This window comes from Bufo gargarizans, chromosome 4, assembly GCF_014858855.1.
Source record: "Bufo gargarizans isolate SCDJY-AF-19 chromosome 4, ASM1485885v1, whole genome shotgun sequence".
NCBI classification, from domain to species: domain Eukaryota; kingdom Metazoa; phylum Chordata; class Amphibia; order Anura; family Bufonidae; genus Bufo; species Bufo gargarizans.
In genome coordinates this window covers 401217186-401241383 of record NC_058083.1, presented here as the reverse complement: position 1 = coordinate 401241383, position 24198 = coordinate 401217186, and the positions used below count along the sequence as shown (strand labels likewise).

At 42.1% G+C, this 24198-nt stretch overlaps 1 protein-coding gene across 4 annotated transcripts in view; it reads left to right on the top strand.

The window, feature by feature from the left end:
* Positions 1 to 24198, top strand: part of LOC122934511 (interferon-induced, double-stranded RNA-activated protein kinase-like) — a 75386-nt gene that overhangs the window by 36574 nt on the left and 14614 nt on the right. For 3 of the 4 annotated variants that reach the window (XM_044290027.1, XM_044290028.1, XM_044290025.1), the window contains exons 12-15: positions 8494 to 8628; positions 10731 to 10841; positions 16080 to 16254; positions 20088 to 20231. In XM_044290027.1, coding sequence (XP_044145962.1) covers positions 8494 to 8628; positions 10731 to 10841; positions 16080 to 16254; positions 20088 to 20231 — 565 coding nt within the window. The remainder of the gene's footprint in view (positions 1 to 8493; positions 8629 to 10730; positions 10842 to 16079; positions 16255 to 20087; positions 20232 to 24198) is intronic. The other variant, XM_044290026.1, reaches the window with a different exon arrangement.

Sequence of the window (24198 nt, the reverse complement as noted above, 5' to 3'; positions counted from 1 at the left end):
CTTCTGCTTCCCCATTCGGGTGGATACGGGATAACGTTGTTCGAGGGCCGATGGGGCTATTTTTGTCGACCCTTCTGCCTGTGCTGCTGGTCTGCGCCTGATCACATTGGGTTTTCGCCCGCTTGCCAGGCGACTCTAGCGGGTTCGCTACTGTCCACTCCTGGCAGTGTTTCGTCCAGGATCTGTCGTAGGGCTTAGGTTTTTTTGTCTGGGGTTCTGTGGGAAGCTGTGCATTCCCCACTCTGAATTTCTCTCCCCATGGTTCGGTCTTTTACTTGAGGTGTCAAGTGTCGGCGCTGTCTTCCTCTTCCAGCGTTCTCGGCCCCCTGGGCCTGCCAAGACCTTCTTCCTCGGAGTGGCTCTTTGGTTCCTCTGTGCTGTCCTTCGGTACCGCCCTGGGGACTTTATACTGAGCTCTCGGTGCTCCAATCTTGTCCTTGGAGCCGTTACAGAAGTTCTCTCTACCCCTTCTGTCCTGTTCGGTTGTGTTCCGTATCAGTCGTGTCTCTGACGGGTGCCGGAATGGTCCTTTTTTTGTTCCAAGCCTTCTGTCCTTTCCAGGGCAGGGCTGTTCTACGTTCAGTTTCTTCCTTCCTTCTGAAGGTGGTGTTTGCCTTTCGCTTCAACACCTCACCTGTTTGGGCCTTGCCGCTTTTATTTGGGGATCTCCGACTCTTGTAGCCGTTCGGCCTCTTGGGTTTCCAGGAGGTCTGTGCATAGGGTTGACTGACTCCAGGGTGGTTTTCCTCCGCTTGATCAGTTTGGCTATTGCTGAGGTTACCGCACCGAGGGCAGGTTTCTGTCTTTGGTGTCACCGTTCATTTCGCCAGAGCGGTTGGTGCCTCCTGGGCCGGAGGCATTGGGCTTCGGCCATGCATTTGGGCAAGGCGGCCACGGGTCTACCTTGCGCCTTGCCGTGTTCTACAGGGTGCATACTCTGACTTTGGCAGATGCTGCCTTGCCCCGCCTGGGGTTGCGGGCGGCGGTTCATTGATGCCTTTCGGGTGCTTCACCTTGGGCTGTGGTCCCTCCCCCTTTTGGACTGCTTTTGAACGTCCCAAGGTCTTCTGTGTCCCCCAAGGAAACTGGGCGAGAAAACGAGATTTTTGTATTACTTACCAGTAAAATCTCTTTCTCGCTCTTTCCTTGGGGGACACAGCACCCACCCATTCATTGTTTTTTCTCTGTACGGTTTCCGAGTTTTTTGTTACCCGTCGGGTTGTTGGCTTGTTGGTTCCTTGTTGGACTTTGCCTTTTCTCACTGCTTGGACACGCAACTGGCAGCCTCTCTCTCCAGGCTGAGGGTATAGCTGTGGAGGAGGGGCTTAACAGTCTTCACTTAGTGTCACGCCTCCTATAGAGATGAGCTATACCCAAGGTCTTCTGTGTCCCCCAAGGAAAGAGCGAGAAAGAGATTTTACTGGTAAGTAATACAAAAATCTCGTTTTTATTATCATATAGTAAAATATATCCAAAATACCCATAAAGTAATAATAACATCAGATGACCTACAGTTTCCAAAAGGCTTGTATGAGCCTGAATTATAGGGGAGCTGGTGTGTGGTAAATCACAGTAGAAGCAGTATTGCTGCTTTAGAGGCTGTTTTGTAACAATTAACTCTTAGGTGGGAGGGTCTTTAAACATGGTGCTCACTTGTGCATGCAGCGGGTGCTATAGCCAGCAGGTCTCTGTTGTTTCAAACAGCAGAACCCTGCGGGTAATGTCAGCGACCATCAATAATGACGATCGCAGTCATTTCAACCTTTAGATGCCGCGGTCAAGTGTGATCACAGCATCTAAGTAGCGAAAAACCCGGATGTGTGTGCTTCCAAGTTAAGACTGCCATCCCTGGGCGGCGATCGGGGAAGCCAGTCATTCATTCTAATGTGCTAAGTCTCTCTGAAGAGATCCAGCCAGCATATTAGAACAGCAGGTGGCAGGCCAACATACGATATCTACAAAATCAACTTATACTTATATTAAATGGAAATACAGTATAAGTTGTCATCAATCTGAGTACTGTATGTTATAACCTCCAAGAGGAGCTATAAAAAAGTAAAAAATAAAAGTAAAAAAATAAATAAAAATTAAATCAGTCCCCTTTCCTTAGAATAAAAAATAAATACATAAACAATAAAAATATAAACATCTGGGCATCGCGGCATCTGAAAATGCACATAATATTAAAATTAAAAATATTTATCCCATATAGCGAATAGCATAATGAAAAAAGTATAAAAATGGCGGATTTACCAATTTCTCATCGCTTCTCTTAGCCCAAAAAAATGAAATAAAATGTGATCAAAAAGTCACACACTCTCCAAAATGGTATCAATAAAAACTACAGATGATGATCCCCCACACAGCTAAGTAGACATAAGTATAAAAAAGATATGGGGGTCAGAATATGGCGATGTAAAAAACAAAACCAATAAATAAGTTTTTATTTTTTCAATATTAAAACACAAAAAGCTTACACATATGTGGTATTGTTGTTATTGTACTGAAAAAGAGAATGAAGGGCACAGGTCAATTTTTCCGCACAGAGACCGCTGTTGACTTTGTTTTCCGTCTTGCATAACGGGAACCAGATGGATCCGTTTAGATTCCTCCAGACTTCTATTAGGATGGAGAGCAAACGGAATGCCTTTTAAAGGCGTCCGTTTTGCATTCCGTCATAATGCAAGTCTATTGGCAGCAAAACGGGTCCGCCCTTCCGTCTTATGGATTCTGTTATGTTCCGTTATAACGGAAAGCCATAACGGAATCCCTAACGCTAGTGTGAACCCACCCTTATACTGCAAAAAAAGCAAGCCCTCATATGGCTATGTGAATGGAAAAATAAAAAAGTTATGGGTACGGGAAAACGGAGAAGAAAAAGGAAAACGCAAAAACAAAAAACCTCTAGCATCCTAGGGGTTAAAGTGGCGGTTACACATTGTTTGTAAACATTAGTTCTTTGATACCCTTGTAAAGTTGAGGTGATTTATCAGGAAAGTGTAATGTTTAATAAAACAGTAGATTTTTATAGTGTATATATCTATTTGTTATATGGAGAACCCGTCTACTTTTTGCAGGCCTCGTGATATATGCACGGGCCCTGTCCTTCACTGTGGGTGCACACCACTAAGTCCTGTATTTGATCACAATGGCATACTTACTCTTGCATGCAGCAGTCAACTTCCCAAAGCTGTTTGAACTTCAAGCCCACAATAATATTGGATGCAAATTGCAAACACATATCAGCTAAACCTTTGAGGGTTAAGGACCCAAATACAGTAGTACTATTTTGCTGTGGCTGAAGCCCACAATGACATTGAATGCAACTGCAAACACGTTTCAAATACACCTTTAGGCGTTAAAGAACCCACCTACAGTCGTACTGTTGTGCTCTAAATGCTCTGTGTTATGTAGCGTTCAAGCCCACAGTTGTATTAAGTGCAGTTTATTAATCACGTCTCAACTAAACACTTGACTGTGTCTAGAGTTGTTAGTGATAGGATCAAATGTCCCATGTACGCCTTTATTCGTAGATTAGGTGCACACCACACACTCACTTTTTTTCTGCCACGGATTATCTGGACACACAGCACACAGTGAGTTTAACTGTGTCATGTAACAACTTGCACAAACTTTATCAATGACCTATAATAGCTGGTCTATAGCTGGACTTCGAGTCCACAATTGTATTAGGTGCAGTTTACAAACACCTCTCAACTACTACTCTTATCGTGTTGCCACTTGCACACACTTTCCCTGTTAGATTAGGTGATTCTGGCCCTCACTCGCACATCAATTAGAAATTCCTCCCCAAAGTTGGATTTGTAGGCTGACTGGCTAAAAAACAGAGTGCAACCTTCCCGACCAATTTTGTTGCGTGGTGGCTTCATCAGAGGATGGCGGGTTGTAGCGCTTGAACTGTCGTTTTACAGGGCATGTCACTTCTGTGGATATTTGAAGGAGAAATCTGTTTAATTCTGCATTAGTGTCCATTCACACGTTCTTAGAATGGGTCTGCATTCGTTCTGCAATTTTGCGGAACGAGTGCGGACCCATTGATTTCCAATGGGGACGGAAAAGATGCGGACAGCACACCTTTCCGGTCTGCGGCTCTGCAAAAAAATAGAACATGTCCTATTCTTGTTCCGCAGCTGCAGACAAGAATAGGCATTCTCTATTGGGGTGCCGCCGATGTGTGGCGCCAGTGTTTTGCGGTCCGCAATTTGCAGACTGTAAAACACTACGGATGGCTGAATGGAGCCTAAATCTATCACCATAGATTTAGGGTGATTCAATCATAAGAAGTGTGGAGCTTAAAGAAAATGGTTTTGTGAGATGTCTCCCTGGGGCTACTGCTAGAAGAGATAGAAGACGTATTATTAATATTGTTAAGCAAGCAAAGCAGGAAGGGGACGTGGATGTTCTTGTCCATCTAGGAACAAATGACCTGGCTTGCAATGAAGTGTCAGAGGTGAAAAAATCTTTTATCACACTTGGTAATGACGTACAGGATTTTGCATCCACCATTTCATTTTCTGAAGTTCTGCCTGTGCATAATGTTCAGAATGATAGGCAGAGGCGCATAAAGGAGTTCAACATATGGCTTGGTAAATGGTGTCAAGAGCAAGGATTTGGCTTTGTTTCTCATAATAGCTCTACTTGGAATAGAAAGGAACTGTACAAAAAAGATGGTTTGCATCTTTCTCTCAAAGGAACAAATGTACTTAGTGAACAACTCCAAGAATTTGTGAAAGAGTATTTAAACTAGGAAGGGGGGGCAAAAGAGTGAAAATAAAAGAGTCCAATTGCCCCCCGAAACAATGCCAGAACAGGTCAGAAGCACAGAGGGTAAGAAATTATAAGCTCCGAGTCCTCTCTACAAATGCTCGCAGTTTAGGTAAAAAAAATCAATGAACTTGGGTCAATAATGGCATCTGAGAATGTAGATTTAGTGGCTGTTACGGAGACATGGTTTAATGAAAGAAATGACTGGGACATAACCATACCAGGGTACTCTTTATACAGAAAAGACAGAGAAGGCAAGAAAGGAGGAGGAGTGGCCCTGTATGTGAAAGATAGCATTAAATCTAACCTAATACAAGTTGGTGAGGCCAACATAGAGTCAGTTTGGGTTACGTTGCAGTTTGCTAATCATGCAGTAACTCGTGTAGGTGTGATATATAGACCACCTGATCAAGTTAAAGAACTAGATGATCTACTAGTTGAAGAAATAGCTAAAATGACAATAAAAGGAGAAGTTATCATTATGGGAGATTTCAATCTTCCAGATATAAACTGGAAAACCAAAATAGCAAGTTCTACCAGGAGTACAGATATTCTAAATTCCCTACTGGGGTTATCCCTACAACAAATGGTTGAGGAGCCAACCCGGAGGGAGGCCATTTTGGATTTGATATTCACAAATGGGGATTCGGTATATGATGTCATTGTAGGCGAAACCTTGGGATCTAGTGATCACCAGTCAGTGTGGTTTAATATAAGAACTGTGAAAGAGTCCCACCACACAAAAACAAAAGTTTTAGATTTTAGAAAAACAGACTTTTCAAAAATGAAATTAGTCATAAATGAGTCCTTATCAGACTGGAACGGATTACATGGAGTCCAGGAGAAATGGGACTACTTAAAAGGTGCATTATTGAAGGCAACAGAAAATTGCATTAGACTTGTCAGTAAAAGCAAAAAAAGGAAGAGACCACTGTGGTACTCAGCAGAAGTGGCCCAAATCATTAAAAATAAAAAGCTAGCATTTTGTAATTATAAAAAAAACCAGAGCAATGAAGATAAGGAAATCTACAAGATTAGGCAGAAAGAGGCCAAGCAAGTTATAAGAACTTCTAAAGCTCAGGCAGAAGAAAAACTAGCTCAGTCTATGAAAAAAGGGGATAAGACATTCTTCAGATATATAAATGAAAAAAGGAACTTAAAACAAGGAATAACTAAATTAAAAATAAAGGACGGAAGGTATGTAGAAGAGAATAAAGGGCTAGCCGACTGCCTTAATGAATACTTCTGTTCAGTTTTTACAAAAGAAAAAGAAGGACCTCCACTAGAAAGGATGACTATTAAATCGTTTGATGCATGTGTCTTTACAGAGGAAGATGTTCTAAGTTTGCTGTCTAAAGTGAAGACAAATAAGTCACAGGGGCCTGATGAGATACACCCAAAATTATTAAAAGAGCTTAGTGGTGAGCTGGCAAAACCGTTAACAGATTTATTTAACCAATCATTAGTAACAGGAGTCATCCCGGAAGATTGGAAATTGGCAAATGTCGTGCCCATTCACAAGAAAGGTAGTAGGGAGGAATCGAGCAACTATAGACCAGTGAGTCTGACATCAATAGTAGGCAAATTAATGGAAACCCTATTAAAGGATAGGATTGTGGAACATCTAAAATCCCATGGATTGCAAGATGAAAAACAGCATGGGTTTACTTCAGGGAGATCATGTCAAACAAATCTTATAGATTTTTTTGACTGGGTGACTAAAATAATAGACGGTGGAGGTGCAGTAGACATCGCATATCTAGATTTTAGTAAGGCTTTTGACACTGTCCCACATAGAAGACTTATCAATAAACTGCAGTCATTGAGCATGGACTACCATATTGTTGAGTGGATTAGGCAGTGGCTGAGTGACAGACAACAGAGGGTTGTAGTCAATGGAGAACATTCAAAACAAGGTCATGTTACCAGTGGGATTCCACAGGGATCTGTACTGGGACCAATTTTGTTTAATATCTTCATAAGTGATATTGCAAAAGGCCTCGATGGTAAGGTTTGTCTTTTTGCTGATGACACAAAGATATGTAACAGGGTTGATGTTCCTGGAGGGAAACGCCAAATGGAAAAGGATTTAGGAAAACTAGAAGAATGGTCAGAACTCTGGCAACTGAAATTTAATGTGGATAAGTGCAAGATAATGCACCTGGGGCGTAAAAACCCAAGGGCAGAATATAGAATATTTGACACAGTCCTGACCTCAGTATCTGAGGAAAGGGATTTAGGAGTAATTATTTCAGAAGACTTAAAGGTGGGAAGACAATGTAATAAAGCAGCACGAAATGCCAGCAGAATGCTTGGATGTATAGGGAGAGGTATAAGCAGTAGAAAGAGTGAAGTGCTTATGCCGCTGTACAGATCACTGGTGAGACCTCACTTGGAGTATTGTGCGCAGTACTGGAGGCCATATCTCCAGAAGGATATAGATACTCTAGAGAGAGTTCAGAGAAGAGCTACTAAACTAGTACATGGATTACAGGATAAAACTTACCAGGAAAGGTTAAAAGACCTTAATATGTATAGCTTGGAAGAAAGAAGAGACCGAGGGGATATGATAGAAACTTTTAAATACATAAAGGGAATCAACTCGGTAAAGGAGGAGAGCATATTTAAAAGAAGAAAAACTACCACAAGAGGACACAGTTTTAAATTAGAGGGGCAAAGGTTTAAAAGTAATATAAGGAAGTATTACTTTACTGAGAGAGTAGTGGATGCATGGAATAGCCTTCCTACAGAAGTGGTAGCTGCAAATACAGTGAAGGAGTTTAAGCATGCATGGGATAGGCATAAGGCTATCCTTCATATAAGATAGGGCCAGGGACTTTTCATAGGATTCAGATATATTGGGCAGACTAGATGGGCCAAATGGTTCTTATCTGCCGACACATTCTATGTTTCTATGTTTCATATAGCTAATGGTTTCAACGACTTGCTGATAAACTGTTCATTCTGACCCATTGTATCATGTCACTGCTGTAACCAACAATTACCTACATCAGGTGGTGTGCTTTCAGCATAATATATCATCATGCCACGATGGAAGGTCAGCTGGAGAACTAATAAACTGCACTGCAGACATGAGACGGAATGGCTGATAAATAAAGTTCATACTTTTTGGATTTGGTGCCCATTCGACTTTTTTTTAATGGACAGAAAAGCTCTGTAAAGGGGTTCTCTGGGCATGATTTAAAATGGCCACCAGCACCCTGTCTTAGAATGTGAGCAGGACTGGTTTACTCCACTTGTAGAGCTGCCTAGAGCAGTTACAGGGCAGGTCCTCACTACACACTGTGCTCTGGCACTGGCATATACTCCTCAGTGTTCTCCGGCCGGCCCTGTGTGATATCATTTTTTTCCTTTAGCCCAAATTCCACACTTTCACGCATCACCACCGGGTCTAGAGATATGCAAGGCGCATGTGCCGGTTACTGGTGTAAAATCTTTGTGAGAGAAATGGGGCAGCACGAGCAGACAGCTGTAACCAGTGCATGTGCACTGCATATCTCTGCGCCTCTGCCCACAGTGGGCAGAGCACGGCACATGACTGGCTTCAGCAGTGACATGCTGCTTGTGGCCACATTACCACTAAAACCAGTCCATGGCTTTCAATCTCTGCTTTTTTTCCTTTTATTCGGATCTCATCAATACCTGTGATATCTTTTTGACCTAATTCATTTTTATGGCATCATGAAGTTATTTTTCCAGCTTTCTACAGGATTTTGACAGTATCACAAGGCTTGATTCTGGTGGATATGGGACAGTATACAAAGCAAGAAAAAAGATTGATAAAAAATATTATGTTGTTAAAAAAGTAAAGAGGCTCTCAGAGTAAGTATCATGAACAATAATACATTGATGCCATGTAATACTACCCATTTTATGTTTTAATAATTTGTATATATATATTCAATATAGGGCTGCAGTAAACGATTATTTTAGTAATCGAGTATTCTATCGATTATTTTTTACGATTAATCGAGTAATCTAATAAGAAAAAAATAATAGACTGTTTTCCTTTATAAAAACTCATCAGACCCCCTGCCATCAGTCCCCAACACCCTTTGTTCCCCACTGTGCGATCAGCCCAATTGCATCAGTTCCCCCCAGTGCCATCAGCTCTCCTCACCCCAGTGCCATGAGCTCCCCCTCACCCCAGTGCCATGAGCTCCCCCTCACCCCAGTGCCATGAGCTCCCCCTCACCCCAGTGCCATGAGCTCCCCCTCACCCCAGTGCCATGAGCTCCCCCTCACCCCAGTGCCATGAGCTCCCCCTCACCCCAGTGCCATGAGCTCCCCCTCACCCCAGTGCCATGAGCTCCCCCTCACCCCAGTGCCATGAGCTCCCCCTCACCCTAGTGCCATGAGCTCCCCCTCACCCCAGTGCCATGAGCTCCCCCTCACCCCAGTGCCATGAGCTCCCCCTCACCCCAGTGCCATGAGCTCCCCCTCACCCCAGTGCCATCAGCTCTGCCCCCTTAGCTCTGCCCCCCTTGTGCCATCAGCTCTGCCCCCCTTGTGCCATCAGCTCTGCCCCCCTTGTGCCATCAGCTCTGCCCCCCCTTGTGCCATCAGCTCTGCCCCCCCTTGTGCCATCAGCTCTGCCCCCCCTTGTGCCATCAGCTCTGCCCCCCCTTGTGCCATCAGCTCTGCCCCCCCTTGTGCCATCAGCTCTGCCACCAGCTCTGCCCCCATTGTGCCATCAGCTCTGCTGCCATGCTCCTCCTGACACCCGGATTGCACAGCGTCACTGGTTTCTATGACGCCGGTCACTCCAGGCGCCTGGCCTTAGTTGCGCCCCACCCCCTCGGTTTCACCAACTTACCTTTCCAGCAGGGGCGCTGCCGACACTCCATCGTTCTGCGCTGCTCTGCTCCTGACGTCACGCAGTGCATCAGGTCACGGTGTACGTACGTCAGGAGGTCAGTGCAGCGCGGGACCATGGACGTACTGTGGAGTGTCCGGAGGCCGCCTGCTGGAAAGGTGAGTATTCCAAGCGCAGCGGGAGACCACAGAGCAGGAGTAATAGCAAGCGCTTCACTCCCGCTCTGTGGTCACATGACGCAAACGAATCTTCGATGCAAAAAATTTGCATCGAGGATCTTTTTGTGTCGAATTACTCGATTTAATCGAGTAATCGTTTCAGCCCTAATTCAATAAATTACTGCCAATAGTTATAAAAATCACATTATATTACAAAGTAAATCTTTATTTTATTTATTGTTTTCATTTGGAGAAATGTTTTTCATTTAGTTAAATCATGACAATTGAAAATACCTGTGCTAAAATATTTATAGTAGTCATTCATATTTGTTTACTTAAAGGGGTGGTTCCAACTGTCCTGGTCTATGTCAACCAACTATTACGTCATGTCCATTCAGTACATGGCAGCATTGAGTTTGCCTGAGCGAGAGGCACTCTTTTCAGTGGCTTTATGCTCTGGCTACTAAAGTTTGCCCACGAGCAGAGGTCCCCACACTTAATAATGTCTGTGTGCTTTAACAGTGCCTGTGGACAGGGTTTGTCAAAATAATCCATCAGGGAAATGCCATGACCGCTGCAGATGGGCCGCCCCACGCCATATTGAGCATAATAAAAAAATCAAAAAATTATGTCAGATCCCTGCTGTTTCCACACATACAGCTCCTCCTCACCACAGTGGAGCTGATGTTGTGGAACTGAGGTCCCTCCGTTTTATTGATCAATGGGAGTCCCAGAAGTTGAACTGCTAGATAGGTGGTAAACATTAATAACTAGAATACCCCTTTAACTGATGGGTGTAATCGATGCATTAGGAAGTATGAAAGATTCCCCAATGCATAATTACAATGGAAGAATATTGATACACCTCAGACTTGTGGGGTGTTGTCAGTCGATACATTGTTGTGCAGTTTCATCTTTCTCATATCAATATTTTGTCGTGTTTTTAATAGAAAAGATGAGAATGAGATCCAAACGTTAGCAAATTTAGGACATAAGAACATTGTTCGGTACTACCATTCCTGGACTGGAGAAGACATCTTTACAGATAACGGCAGTGGCGGGTAATCCTCTTCTTGCTCAATATTTGGGCTTCATACTTTTACCTGTCACATTGAACATGGTGTCTGAGCTGCAGGCAGCATGTTACAGAGCAGGAGATTGACAGCTATCTCTGTATATACAGTCACCGAGGGAAGTCTGTCAATCACTGATAGGACCGCCTCCTGGACTTCAAAGCCCAGAATGAGCAGGAATTTAAATGTATAAAATACAAGTTATACTGAATCTTTTCCTTTAAAGCTATATATCAGACTACGCTAGAACATGCTGCCTTTGGCTTACAGTGCATTTTCATGGAGACAGGTTCCATTTAAGATAACCCATTATAAGTAGTGTTATTTCTAATGTTTGTGAGCCGCTTATATTATAAAAATAGCCTCATAGATTATAATTATTAATAGTAATCATCATAGATTACTTCATATTTCATTTTCCATAGCATAGGAAAATGTGTAGCAGTTCAGTTTTTAATATATCTTCAACCATGTTTCCTCCTGCCGCTGCATGTCATGACCGGTTGCCATGCATCCTATTTATTTTTGTAGCATGTGCATGGTGTGATGTTTTTTAGGGTGTTTTCCACCCATGAATCACTGTTTTAAAAAAAAACAAAAAAAAAACGGCAGTGATCCAGTTAGGCTACATGCACATGACCGTGCCGTTTTTTGCAGTCCGCAAACCGCGGCATCCACACAAAACGGACAAGAATAGGACATGTTCTATTTTTTTTGCAGGGCCACGTAACGGAGCAACGGATGCGGACAGCACGAGGAGTGCTGTCCGCATTTTTTGCTGCCCCATTGAAGTGAACGGGTCCGCAAAAACTGCAGCTTGGATGCGGACCAAAACAGTAGTTTTAGTGATTTATTTATTTTTTTGGTGCATCCAAAATGTGCAAGGCCATATACTAGTTAATGATTGCATATGTTGAAGTCTGGTTATGCAGCAATAGTTTCTTAAGTATAGATGTGAACAAAATAACATAACCATACAGCTACCGTAACCAGTATCTCATTTTGGGGGACGAATTTCATTAACTAATTTAACACCAAGGGGACCTTCACATGTGGCAGATTTTCTGAAAATAAAAATTTGTTCCCTTCATATGCATGCAGGCTGTTTTGGCGGGAAGCGCATGGATTTCTTCAAGCCCCATTCAGTCCGCAATGTAACTGTTTGGCTGTGGATTTGTTGTCTCGCATTTTCTTGCCGCAGCTCTGCAGCACTGTACAGTACCAGCAAAGTGAATGAGTGATTAGCAATTCTTATCCACAAATGGCAGAACCAGGGGTGTACATAGAATTCATTGGGCCCCATAGCAGGAATCTAAATTGGGCCCCCATGGTCCTTTCCAAGCCCCGCTGACTACCCATTCCTGGTCCCTCCAACCTTCTACTCCAGCCCCTCCCCTCCCTCACCCACGAACTGTAGGTACATTGGTGCTACATTACACATTACTACTGTTTTGGATAACCTGGGGGGTGCTTACGAAACAACATGTACACAAGGGGTGACATTAGTAAGTATAATGTACTATATAGCACTACCGTCCAAGCCCGCGTTAACATTACTGTTAGTTTTCCGTTCTTCTGATCCTTCAGAAGAAGAAAAAATAAGCAATAAAACAGATCTTGTATTTTAAGCATCCATTATGCTCATTTATGCACATTTTGCATCCATTTTAGCCATTTCCATCTGAGATACGTTATTTTAGATGGTAAGAAAAAAAATACTTTGTAGAACTTTTTTTACAAACAGAAAACTGATATCTGATGGAAATGGCTAAAGAGGATGCAAAATGTGCGTAACTGAGCATAACGGATGCTTTAAATACAGGATATGTGTTTTGTTTATTTATCTCTTCTTCTGACGGATCAGAAGAACGGAAAACGGAACAGTTATGTGAACGCGGCCTAAGGCTTCATTCATATCTCAGGTGACTGTATCCGGCAGGCAGAGAACATGCTGCCAGAGCTCACCTGATCCAGCATTGCTAGATTCTGCCATTCACCAGGGATACCCAACCAGCACCTTCCAGCTGTTGCAAAACTTCAACTCCCAGCATGCCTGGACAACCTAAAGCTATTAGGGCATGCTGGGAGTTGTAATTTTGCAACAGCTGGAGGGATGCAGGTTGAGCTTTCCTGCCATAGACTATGGCAGACTACCAGCAGGGTTTCGGCCTGACAAAAACTGTCCTACTGGTGAAGGGCAGAATCTAGCAGTGGTGGATTAGTGAACTCTGGCAGGATGTTCTCTACCAGATGCCGATCGCCAGAGATATAAACGAAGACTAATACGGCATCAAAGTGCAGCAATCAGATGGCTTTATTTTGTCCGGGTTCAGAGCTGCACCTGGACTTATCCCCTTCTTTCCCACTCAGCCTCTGGGACATGAGCATTTCCCTTGCCCTGCGCTGAATCTGGAGAATTTTTCTGGAGATTCAGTGATGTCACCGGATCTTCAGAAAAAGCTCTTGCCCTGTGCAATTCAGCGCAGGGCAAGGGAGAGCATTGGAGAATGAAATGCTCCGATGCTCATATCAGAGGGGCTGAGTGGGGGAAAAAGGGAATATGACAACCCCTTTAACAGTCACAGTCATAACTAGCGTTGAGTGAACTTGTATTTTCAAGTTCAGCATACAAGGTTTGGGTTTTCTAAGAATTCCGTTATAGATTCCGCTACCATGGACCATAACAGAATTCTATGACGGCATAGCATGGCCAGCATAGACTTCTATTATGATGGAATGCAATATGGAATGCCTTTTATAGGCATCCGTGGTGCATGCCGTCATAGAATTCCGTTATGGTCCGTGGTAGCGGAATCCGTAATGGAATTCTTAGAAAACCTGAACCTTGCACACCGAACTTTGTACACCGAAACACAAGTTCGCTCAACATTACTCATAACACATGAACTAAATGTGAAAACTCATCAAGTTAGTGTTAACTCTGCTACGTCTGTGTCTGTGTGTGTGTGTGTGTGTGTGTGCTGAAAAATTTAGGAGCCAAATTCAATTTTTAGTCGCCAAATTGAAAATCTATATATTTAGAATATAAAATAAGACTTTGAGAAGATGAGACACGGGTCACCGTAATGAGCCAGCACTACATATAGGAGAATACAGCACCACATACCTATTACATACAGTGACATCTACTGTCATGTAGACCCTCTCTTTCCTCTTCTCCTCCATTTGACCCAGACCTCCATGACATTCTTTCAGCCGACATTCTTTATAACCATGTTATAATGGAAAATAATAAAATCTGCAGAACACCAAACCCGAACTTCAGTGAAGAAGTCCTGGTTCGGATCTGGGTACCAAACATTCAGTTTTTTATCACGCGCATGCAAAACCCATTGCACTCGCGCGGAAAAAACTTAAGAACGCAACAATTTTCCCTGAACGCACCCGCATCCTATCCGGCCCTCACCTGTGACTCCCGTGTGAAAGAGGCTTAAAGGTGTAAAACTAGAAAAAAGGAAGTTCACAGTATCTTCTTAATTGAAATAATATTTTTGAGCCTTCACATAGTACTCCTTATATATTAACCCACAGAGGGGCTTTTTTTGTTTCTTATTTGAGAAAGTCTCCTGTCTGGATCAATACGTGGGGTTTAATGTGAAGGCCTGAATAAAGTTTTCCAAGGAAGAATATGCTAGTGAACTTTTTCCTGGACAATAAACCCTCTTTTAAGACAAGAAACTAAAATTGCATTGAAAAAGGTCTTCTAGGGGTTGATCTTCTAAAAGAAGATGGCTATTATGCATAATATACAATTAATTCAATATACAAGTCCTATAACCCTCTCACTTCTTTCACAATATGTTATGTTGTGGCCTTGTGGTAAAATAAAAAAGTTTCCCCCCCCCCCCCTCAATCCACACTCAGTACTTCATAATGAGAAAGTGAAAAGCACAGAGCACAGTGGCCTACATAATTCTTAAATGGAAGACATTTGGAACAACCAGGACTCTTCCTAGAGCTGACCACCTCCCCAAACTAAGTAATTGGAGGAGAAAGGTGTTTGTAAGACTGGTGACCAAAAATCCAGTGGTCATATAGGCTGAGCACCAAAGATCCTGTGTTGCAGATGGGAGAAACTTCCAGAAGGCCAACCATCATTCCACACATTCCACACATTATGGCAAAGTGGCCAGAAATAATCCTCTCCTAAGTAAAAAACACATGAAAGTTTGAAAAAAGCCCCTAAAGGACTGTGCAAAACAAGATTCTCTGGTCTGATGAAACCAAGATTCAACTTTTTGACCTAAATTCTATACATCATGTCTGGAGGAAACCAGGTACTACTCATCACCTGCTCAATACCATCCCTACAATGCAGCATGGAGGTGGCATGATTGGGGAAAAATAAATGAATCTCAAATCACTGGTGCTGAAGATGTTCAAACTGTTATAAATGCTATTTGTTTTAGAATGTTTTATAGCAAAATGGTCTGTGGTCTTAAATTCTACTTGACAAGTAGTCCATTTTGGTATATTACACATTAATTTTTAACATCTTTATAGCAGTTGGAGATGTTATTCTGATAACGTTTAAATCCCCTGCATATACATAGATTTAGACGATGACACTCAGAAAAACAGCACTCTAACTACTATAAATATATTTTTAGAAATAAATCGGCACACAATCTGTCCTTAAAGGGGTTGTCTCACTTCAGCAAATTGCATTTATCTTATAGACTAAGTTAATGCAAGGCATTTACTAATGTATTGTGATTGTCCATATTGCCTTCTTTGCTGGCTTGATTCATTTTTCCAAAGCATTATACACTGCTCGTTTTCAGGGGTTACAGCCACCCTTAAATCCAGCAGCTGTGACCGTGCTTGCACTGTATAGGAAAAAGCGCTGGTCTCTTCTGTGGCCAGCACCATGGAAGCACGCACAGGTACACATGTGCAGCAGCTCCCATCCTGACCACCTCATATCTGCGCTTCAGCGGTGGCCGTGGCCCCTGGAAACAAGCAGTGTATAATGTGATGGGAAAATAAATCAAGCCAGCAAAGGAGGCAATATGGACAATCACAGTATAATAGTAACTTCCTTATATTAATTTTGTCTACATGATGAATGCCATTTGATGAAGTGAGACAACCCCTTTAAAAACAACATGGTGGAAAAAGAAAAAGTCATATGCACTGTATTTGTGTTGTAATATTATGTAAAATTCCAAAACTATATTGTAAATGTTAATTTTTAACCAATAGGCATAAAGTCGAGAGCCTGTTCATTCAGATGGAATTGTGTGCAAATGGCACATTGGAAAATTGGATCAGTAAGAGGGAAATAGTTGATAAGCTCAAAAGTCTTCATATTTTCAGGCAAATCATTGATGGTGTGGAATACATTCACAGTAATAATCTAATCCACAGAGATTTGAAAGTAAGTTATTGTTCGCAAGGTTTGCTTCCGAATCTTGTTTTTAAAGGGGGGTACAATCTGGACGTTTATGTCCCCCCTCTAGGACCTGCTCCTATCTCACAAACTGGCCCATTGCATACATTAGGAATGGACAGGTGGCCGTGTGTGTTCAGCTCTCTCTATTCATATCAATAGGAGTGAAAATAACTGAGAGTGCTTCCATTACTGGCAGCATGCAGCGGGGCCTAATTCATGACATGGGGAATAGGATATGCAGATGACTCAGTCTGTTTAAAGCACCATGTATTCCTATCATATGTAATAAGAATGAGCAAATTGGTTCTCAGTTCGTGTTTCGGTTTAGATCCACACAAAAACAAATTTTGGGTGAAGAGAGAGAAAGATTGTAGGCCAGGCGATGCCCCTTTGGGTTTCTGAGAAAGGTTTAGGAAAACTAGTTTGAATAGCTATCTGATGCCAGCAGATGTTGACCATGATAGTTTGCATATATTTCCCCAGAAATAAAGAGGAGCACTGTCTAGCCTACAATAGTCATAGTGTATTCATCGTGTATATCAACTGGTCTCCGTAATAGAAATATTATCTACCCAGAGGTTCCCCTTAAGGCCTTGCAACTAGAAAAGCTGTTCTCATCTCATCTGCTTTGCTCTGATAAAGTGCTTTTGTCCACAAAGAGGTAGTTTCAGATATGAGGCTGGATTAGCTACTTTTCTAGCTTTGCTACATACGCCTGTTGAAATGGCTGGAAAACATCTCTGCCAATCCACTGTGTGAAAATAATATAAAAAAAATATTACTTATGGATGCTGTGTTCCCCTTACTGTTTACTGTCACTGTTTATTGCAGTTTATGTGCAGTTGCAAGTAGCCATACTTATAGCTCCTGCTGTTCCAATTCACCTCAATGGAACGTCTCCTTCCTATTCACCTGAGGATACATCATCAACATAGCAAAAACAGACCACACCTTGAGCAATTCCAATTAACTATTGTGGATCAACTTCAGATGAACCAAAGAAATGCCTCCAAAGTAACTTTCAACTGAAAGAGATAAGAGAATAACACCCCACAAAGCTTACACCTCTTTTAATGAAACATGTAAGCTAGTTCTCATTCTAGAAAGACAGGAGAACCAGAATGTCTTAAAGGGGTATTCTCATATATTTTTCTAAATACATTTTATTACCCAATTCCCACCCTTTTTTAGAAAATAAGTCCCCTCTTACCTGATGTTGTCTTTGGTCTCCCCTGGTTACGGCCACCTCTCCTGTTGAATCCCGCAGGGCCGCGCTTGGGCAGAAGACTGAAGATTCTCTGCCGGCCGGGCCGCGCAATGTCCTGAACACGCCGCCGCGCATGCGCCATGTTGACTTCTTCCTGGCCAGTATAGTACAGAACCGCGAACGCGCACGCCGGCTCTGTACTATACAGGCCAGGAATAAGTCAACCATGGCGCATGCGCGGCGGCGTGCGTGTTCAGGACATTGCCCGGCCGGGAGAAAATCTAAAGTCTTCTGCGCAAGCGCTGCCCGGCCGGGAGAAGAATCCAGGAAGTAAATGTCGCGCTCAAGGAAGGTAAGTATGAAAAGGGAAGATGAGAAAACCCCTTTAAAGAGAAATTTGCCTTACTTGGTTGACTGGCCTTGTGGGGTACTTGTTGGGGTTCCCTTTATCATTAGGAAGTCCAAAAAATATGCATGAGTATTGCATGGCAGGTGACACTACTCTTGGTTTCTAGGAAGAGTATATGCAAATCACATATCTGAAAGGGATTGTGTCACTTCACATAAAAATCACCCCAAAGAGTACTCCACAAGGCCAGTCAACCAAGTAAGACAAGTTTCTTTTGTGAAATTCTGGTTCTGTTGTCCTTCTTGAAAGATAACTAGCTTGCATGTTTCATTGAGAGAGTTGTAAGCTTTGTGGGGTGTTGTAATTTCCTTGTTGCTGTTAAATTTTACATTGGAGGACTCTCTGGTTCCTCTATAGTTGATCCAAAATGGTGAATTAAAATTGCAAAAGGTGTTTTTGCTATACTGATGATGCATCCTCAGGTGAATAGGAAGTAGCAATTCCATTGACGTGAGACATCAGGAACTATAATTACACCAACTTACTGCTGCACAGCAAGCAGATAAACAGTAAAGAGAACACCACAGCAATGTAAGCACTGCATTATTTTCACACAGTGGATAAGCAGAGACCCCTTCCTAACTTTTTAATATGCATATGTAGCAAAGCCAGGAATATAGTTAAGCCAACCTCACATCTGCAACTAGGTCTTTCAGGACAAAACACCTATATCAGAGAAAATCTATTTTTCAAGTTGCAAGGTCTTAGGAGGTACCTCTGGGTGGGTTCTATTTCTAATTATTATGCAGACCAGCTGATATACGTGACGACTATTGTATGCTAGACAAGGCTCCACATGATTTAATGGGGAAATATGCAAATTATCATGTCTGGTAGCATCAGATAGGTTTAGGAAAGCTAATTTGAATATGGTTCCCATAAACCCAGAGGGGCATCACCTGGCCTACAATAGTGTGTACATGTACTCTGCATACTTGGGGCTCTTTAATAGTGAGATAGAGTACCCTTTAGACAACACATATATGTTGTTGAGCAACACACATTTGTTTACTAGAGACTTTCTCTCTCTCTCTCTCTCTCTTCTCTTTCGTCTCTCCCTCCCTCTCTAGTCTCTCCCTCTCCCGTGTTTCCCAAGAACTTAAACCAAATCTTGACAGGTTCCCGTATATCTAATATGCACCCTCTTAAAGGATTACTTCCATCCTGGACATTTATGGCATAGCCACAGGATATAGCCAAAAAGTCTTGGGGGGGGGGGGGGTTCCACCTCTGGAACCCTTTGTTATTGGGAGAATGGCTCTTTCTGTACCTCATAGATTACAATGAAGTCAGAGTGAACGAGTCACAGGATGCCTATTCTCTTGATTTCTTAGAGTCCAGAAAATGGGACTCCTACCTATCATAGATTTATGGCATTTGCTTTGGACTAGGTTAATTTGGGATTTTAGCACCAGTTCAGTGTTTTTATTATTCTCCACCATTATTTAATTCACTCTCCAGTTCATATAGTTGTATGCTGTCTTGTTTTTTTTTTTCTTCCTTGAAATGTTATAGTTTTTAGATACCAATTTCCAATACATAATGGTTTCCACTTTACTGAATGCATTAGAATTTAATGGGAAAACAGAAAAAAAGTTTTTAATAAACCAATGTATGTTTAACATAAATATACCCCACTTACTAATATAGCTATTTTTGGAGTTTCTCGTCATCTTTCTAAGTTCAGAAGTCTTTCCCCTTTGTTTGGCAAGCCTGCTGTCCCGTTTTTAATCAGCTGCTGATGGAGTCGGCATTTGACCATATATAACATTTAGCTTCCTCCATTGAAACACACTGCGTCTGCCGTAGAGTCATGACGTGCACTGGCGCATCGGGACGGCACAGTCCATTTAAATGGAAGAGGCTGAGTGCATTGGCATATGATCCTTCATCGGCATCTTATGGACGTGACCAGGATGTCAGTATCAGCCTGTCTTCAGTCTATCCTCCGTAGCGAGGAGAGACAGTGCGCAGCTCAAATCCCCTAACTCCTTGTTTTAGTGATCGTCAGGGTGTCAGCACTCAGACTGCCACTGATTAAAACATTTTATATGACAAAGTTTTTCCAAAATGCAGTTACACTTTAAACATACATTATACATAAAGTGGTTAACCCTTTAAATGTATTGAAATACCTAAAACAAAAGTAAATGTTGTTTCTAGCATTTCATTCTTTGTAAATGACTGTTTGTCCTTATCCAGCCAGCAAATATATTGTTTGCAGAAGATATGACTGTAAAAATAGCAGATTTTGGACTGGTGACGCCAATAAGTGGAAAAGACAAAATAAAGCCCCTTTTACGAACTGTTGGACAGGGAACTGAGAGCTACATGGCACCAGAACAGGTGACTCATAAGATTTATTTTAATTATTATTATAGCAGCAGAAAAAGCATTACCACAGCACTCACCAGTCCATAAAAATGTTCCTTTATTACATTTCATTAGAAGATGCATCAGAAGTATGGACCACTGCCTGTTTGCACTACAACCCCTTTGATACAGGGGTAGCTCGCAGCTACTGCTGCTCTGCTTACCTAAAAAAAATTTGGAATATAAGCGGCTCACCTACCAATTCAGAGACTGAATATGTGCACACCCCTCTGGCTCACCCAAAGCCTGTAATAACACACCTAAATATATGGAAGTATGGGGGGCACTCAATATTGGGACCACATGGACCACCATACACATAAATATTTCATAAAAACCCTTTAATGAAATAATAGAAGTAATAGAAACTACAAGCGACAATATTGGGTTGCGCCTATCAACAGCGGTGTATGCCTATAAGTAGCGTTCATACATAAATAGATATGATGTTAATCCACATGTGATATGATTTCACCCAGTTCCGCTCAATGACCTGTATGTTGCTCCATTTTTGTCCTTCTTACTTGGATTCCTCCCCCTTTGTTTTTCAACCTCTACTTGCAATCAGTGATATTCAATTGATACTGTATCTACAATCTCTAAAAGTCAATTGCTCTATTAGACCATGCACTCACCGGCTTGCTGGCAATGTACATGTCATCCAGCTGCATGCATCACATAAAGCCTCAGGTTGAGTGTTTATACTTTACCACTCTACGCCGCGTTCGTGCTCGGTCTTGTACCGTCCTCGGGGTACTTCCTCCTCTTCAGTCTGCCAGGACCTACGCGGCGTCCAATGTGATCCAGCCGTCTCCTCGTGTTGTCCCACGTGACGGAGGCAGGAAGCAGAGCGTGTCTTCTGGGTCCTAAAGTTTCTCCGCTTCGCTGCAATAGTAAATACAGCCGGTATTGCCAACGTCCTTAATCACCGGATTGCCACTCAATGTTCTTTTATTCGAGCCACACAAGTGGGATACCGGTTCCTTTACCAAACGCGTTTCGGGGCTACAACATGCCCCTTCCTTAGTAGTTAGGCAGCAAATGAACCGGCATTCCTTTTTATAGGGTCAATACCCGCTCCCGCAAAGGTCACTGGTAGAGTTTGCAGTCCTCAAAATGTGGATCCTAAATCCAGGTACTGGCCTAAACATCTCACAACTTGTCATGTGTCCACGGCCATAATTCCATCTTTCCCATTATATAATGTGTATTGCTTTCTCTTTTTGTTGAGTATAATCAGTGCACATTACCCTAGACTACACTATGCATTAAATATACATAAAATTCATATAGAATACATATATAACTATTTTAAAGTGATTCCCATATTTCAAATCATATATGATATCGCTTGTATAGCATATCTACCTAGAAACCGCACATGCGTTATCTGTGCGTTTTCCATGCGTTAGTCCATATAGCGATATATTTTGCATTTCTACTTTCCACATGCCCTCCTGGTTTCCTCTCTGTCTGAATTGATGATCTGATCTATATTAAAATGGGTGATAGTCATCCTTAAACCTGTAATGTCGGTAGGGTGTACTGATGTCGGTGAAATCCATTGTTATTTGTTCTAATATAGCTGTAAGCTGTAAATGTAGAGATGAGGGGGAGTAGCCCACTGGGGAGGGGAGATCGGGGTGCTGATAAGCAGCCAGATACCCGTTGTCCCGTCACCAGTGGACCACCACCCTAAACTACAGAAACCCAAATATTTCCATTTCTGCGTTCAGATCTCTTAGTATCAGGGTATCAAATTTGAAAATCCTTTTAGACTCCACTCTCGACATAGGCGCAACATGGTTGCCCCCCCTCCAGGTTTTTTTTTACCCTTTCAAATGCCGCGAATATAAGGCTGGAGGGGTCGCAGCCATGTCTATCTTTTGTAGTGTTTTGAAAGGGATTGTAGTTTATATCCGCTCTTAATGTTCCCCATATGTTCGGCTATTCTTTTTTTCAACGGCCTTTTTTCGTTTTCCCTATATACTGTTTTGAGCAAGGACACTGTAGCAAATATATCACATCTGTAGAATCACATGTTAACCCTTCTTTGATGTCTAATCTAAATGTATTTTGTAAGGACTGTACTTTCGTTGTTTTCTTTGGGAAAGAGCTAAGTTTACAGTTGGAACATCGGCCGCACCTATGGAATCCTTTGGATGTTAGCCAATTCTGTCTTATTCCTGGCCTCTTGTTTCTTACCGACAGGGCTACTTTAAGTCCCAAATTAGGGACCTTGGTATATGTGATTTGTGGTGTATTGGTCAGTTGGGGTCCTATGACTTTATCGTTTAATAGGTGGTACCAATGTTTTTTAATGATTTTCTCTATCATTCTATATTGCAGACGATATGGCAGAATCATTCTGATAGTATCATCCTGCTCATTCTCCTTTTTAGGGTTAAAGAAATCTGTCGTGTCCATGGCCTTAACTCTATTTAGTGCACTCTCCAGTATATGTTGTGGATAATCCTTATCCAAGAATTGTTGTTTTAAATCGACGCTTCTTTTTCAAACTGTTCGTTTTCAGTGCAATTCCGTATTAACCTCCTAAACTGACTCGTAGGGATGTTTGTAAGCCACCTGGGTAGGTGGCAGCTAGAGAACCGGATGAAACCGCTTCTCATCACTGGCTTAAGGTGGGTACTGCAGATAAGTCTTTGTCCATCTACTTTAATATTTAGATCTAGGAACTGTATATCTGTTTTGCTAATGGTTGACGTGAATCTCAGGTTCCTGTTGTTACTGTCTGTTAATGTCCTGCTGGAAGAGATCCAGCAAGAAGAGATCCAGCGATTCTGCCGTATCAAACACTATGTCGTCAATATAACGACGCCACAGGGCCAGATACGTCCTGTGGCGTTGTTATATTGACAATATAGTGTTTGTCTGGAAAGATACGGCGAAATCGCTGGATCTCTTCCTGCAGGACATTAACAGTAACAACAGGAACCTGAGATTCACGTCAACCATTAGCAAAACAGATATATACAGTTCCTAGATCTAAATATTAAAGTAGATGGACAAAGACTTATCTGCAGTACCCACCTTAAGCCAGTGATGAGAAACGGTTTCATCCGGTTCTCTAGCTGCCACCTACCCAGGTGGCTTACAAACATCCCTACGAGTCAGTTTAGGAGGTTAAAACGGAATTGCACCGAAAACGAACAGTTTGAAAAGCGTTGATTTAAAACAACAATTCTTGGATAAGGATTATCCACAACATATACTGGAGAGTGCACTAAATAGAGTTAAGGCCATGGACAGGACAGATTTCTTTATCCCTTAACAGAAGAATGAGCAGGATGATACTATCAGAATGATTCTGCCATATCATCCGCAATATAGAATGATAGAGAAAATCATTAAAAAACATTGGTACCACCTATTAAACGATAAAGTCATAGGACCCCAACTGACCAATACATCACGAATCACATATACCAAGGTCCCTAATTTGGGACTTAAAGTAGCCCTGTCAGTAAGAAACAAGAGGCCAGGAATAAGACAGAATTGGCTAACATCCAAAGGATTCCATAGGTGCGGCCGATGTTCCAACTGTAAACTTAGCTCTTTCCCAAAGAAAACAACGAAAGTACAGTCCTTACAAAATACATTTAGTTTAGACATCAAAGAAGGGTTAACATGTGATTCTACAGATGTGATATATTTGCTACAGTGTCCTTGCTCAAAACAGTATATAGGGAAAACAAAAAGGCTGTTGAAAAATAGAATAGCCGAACATATGGGGAACATAAAGAGAGGATATGAACTAAACTCCCTTTCAAAACACTTCAAAGAGAGACATGGCTACGACTTCTCTAGTCTTAAATATGTGACATTTGAAAGGGTAAAAAAAAACCTGGAGGGGGGGGGCAACCATGTTGCGCCTATGTCGAGAGTGGAGTCTAAAAGGATTTTTCAATTTGATACCCTG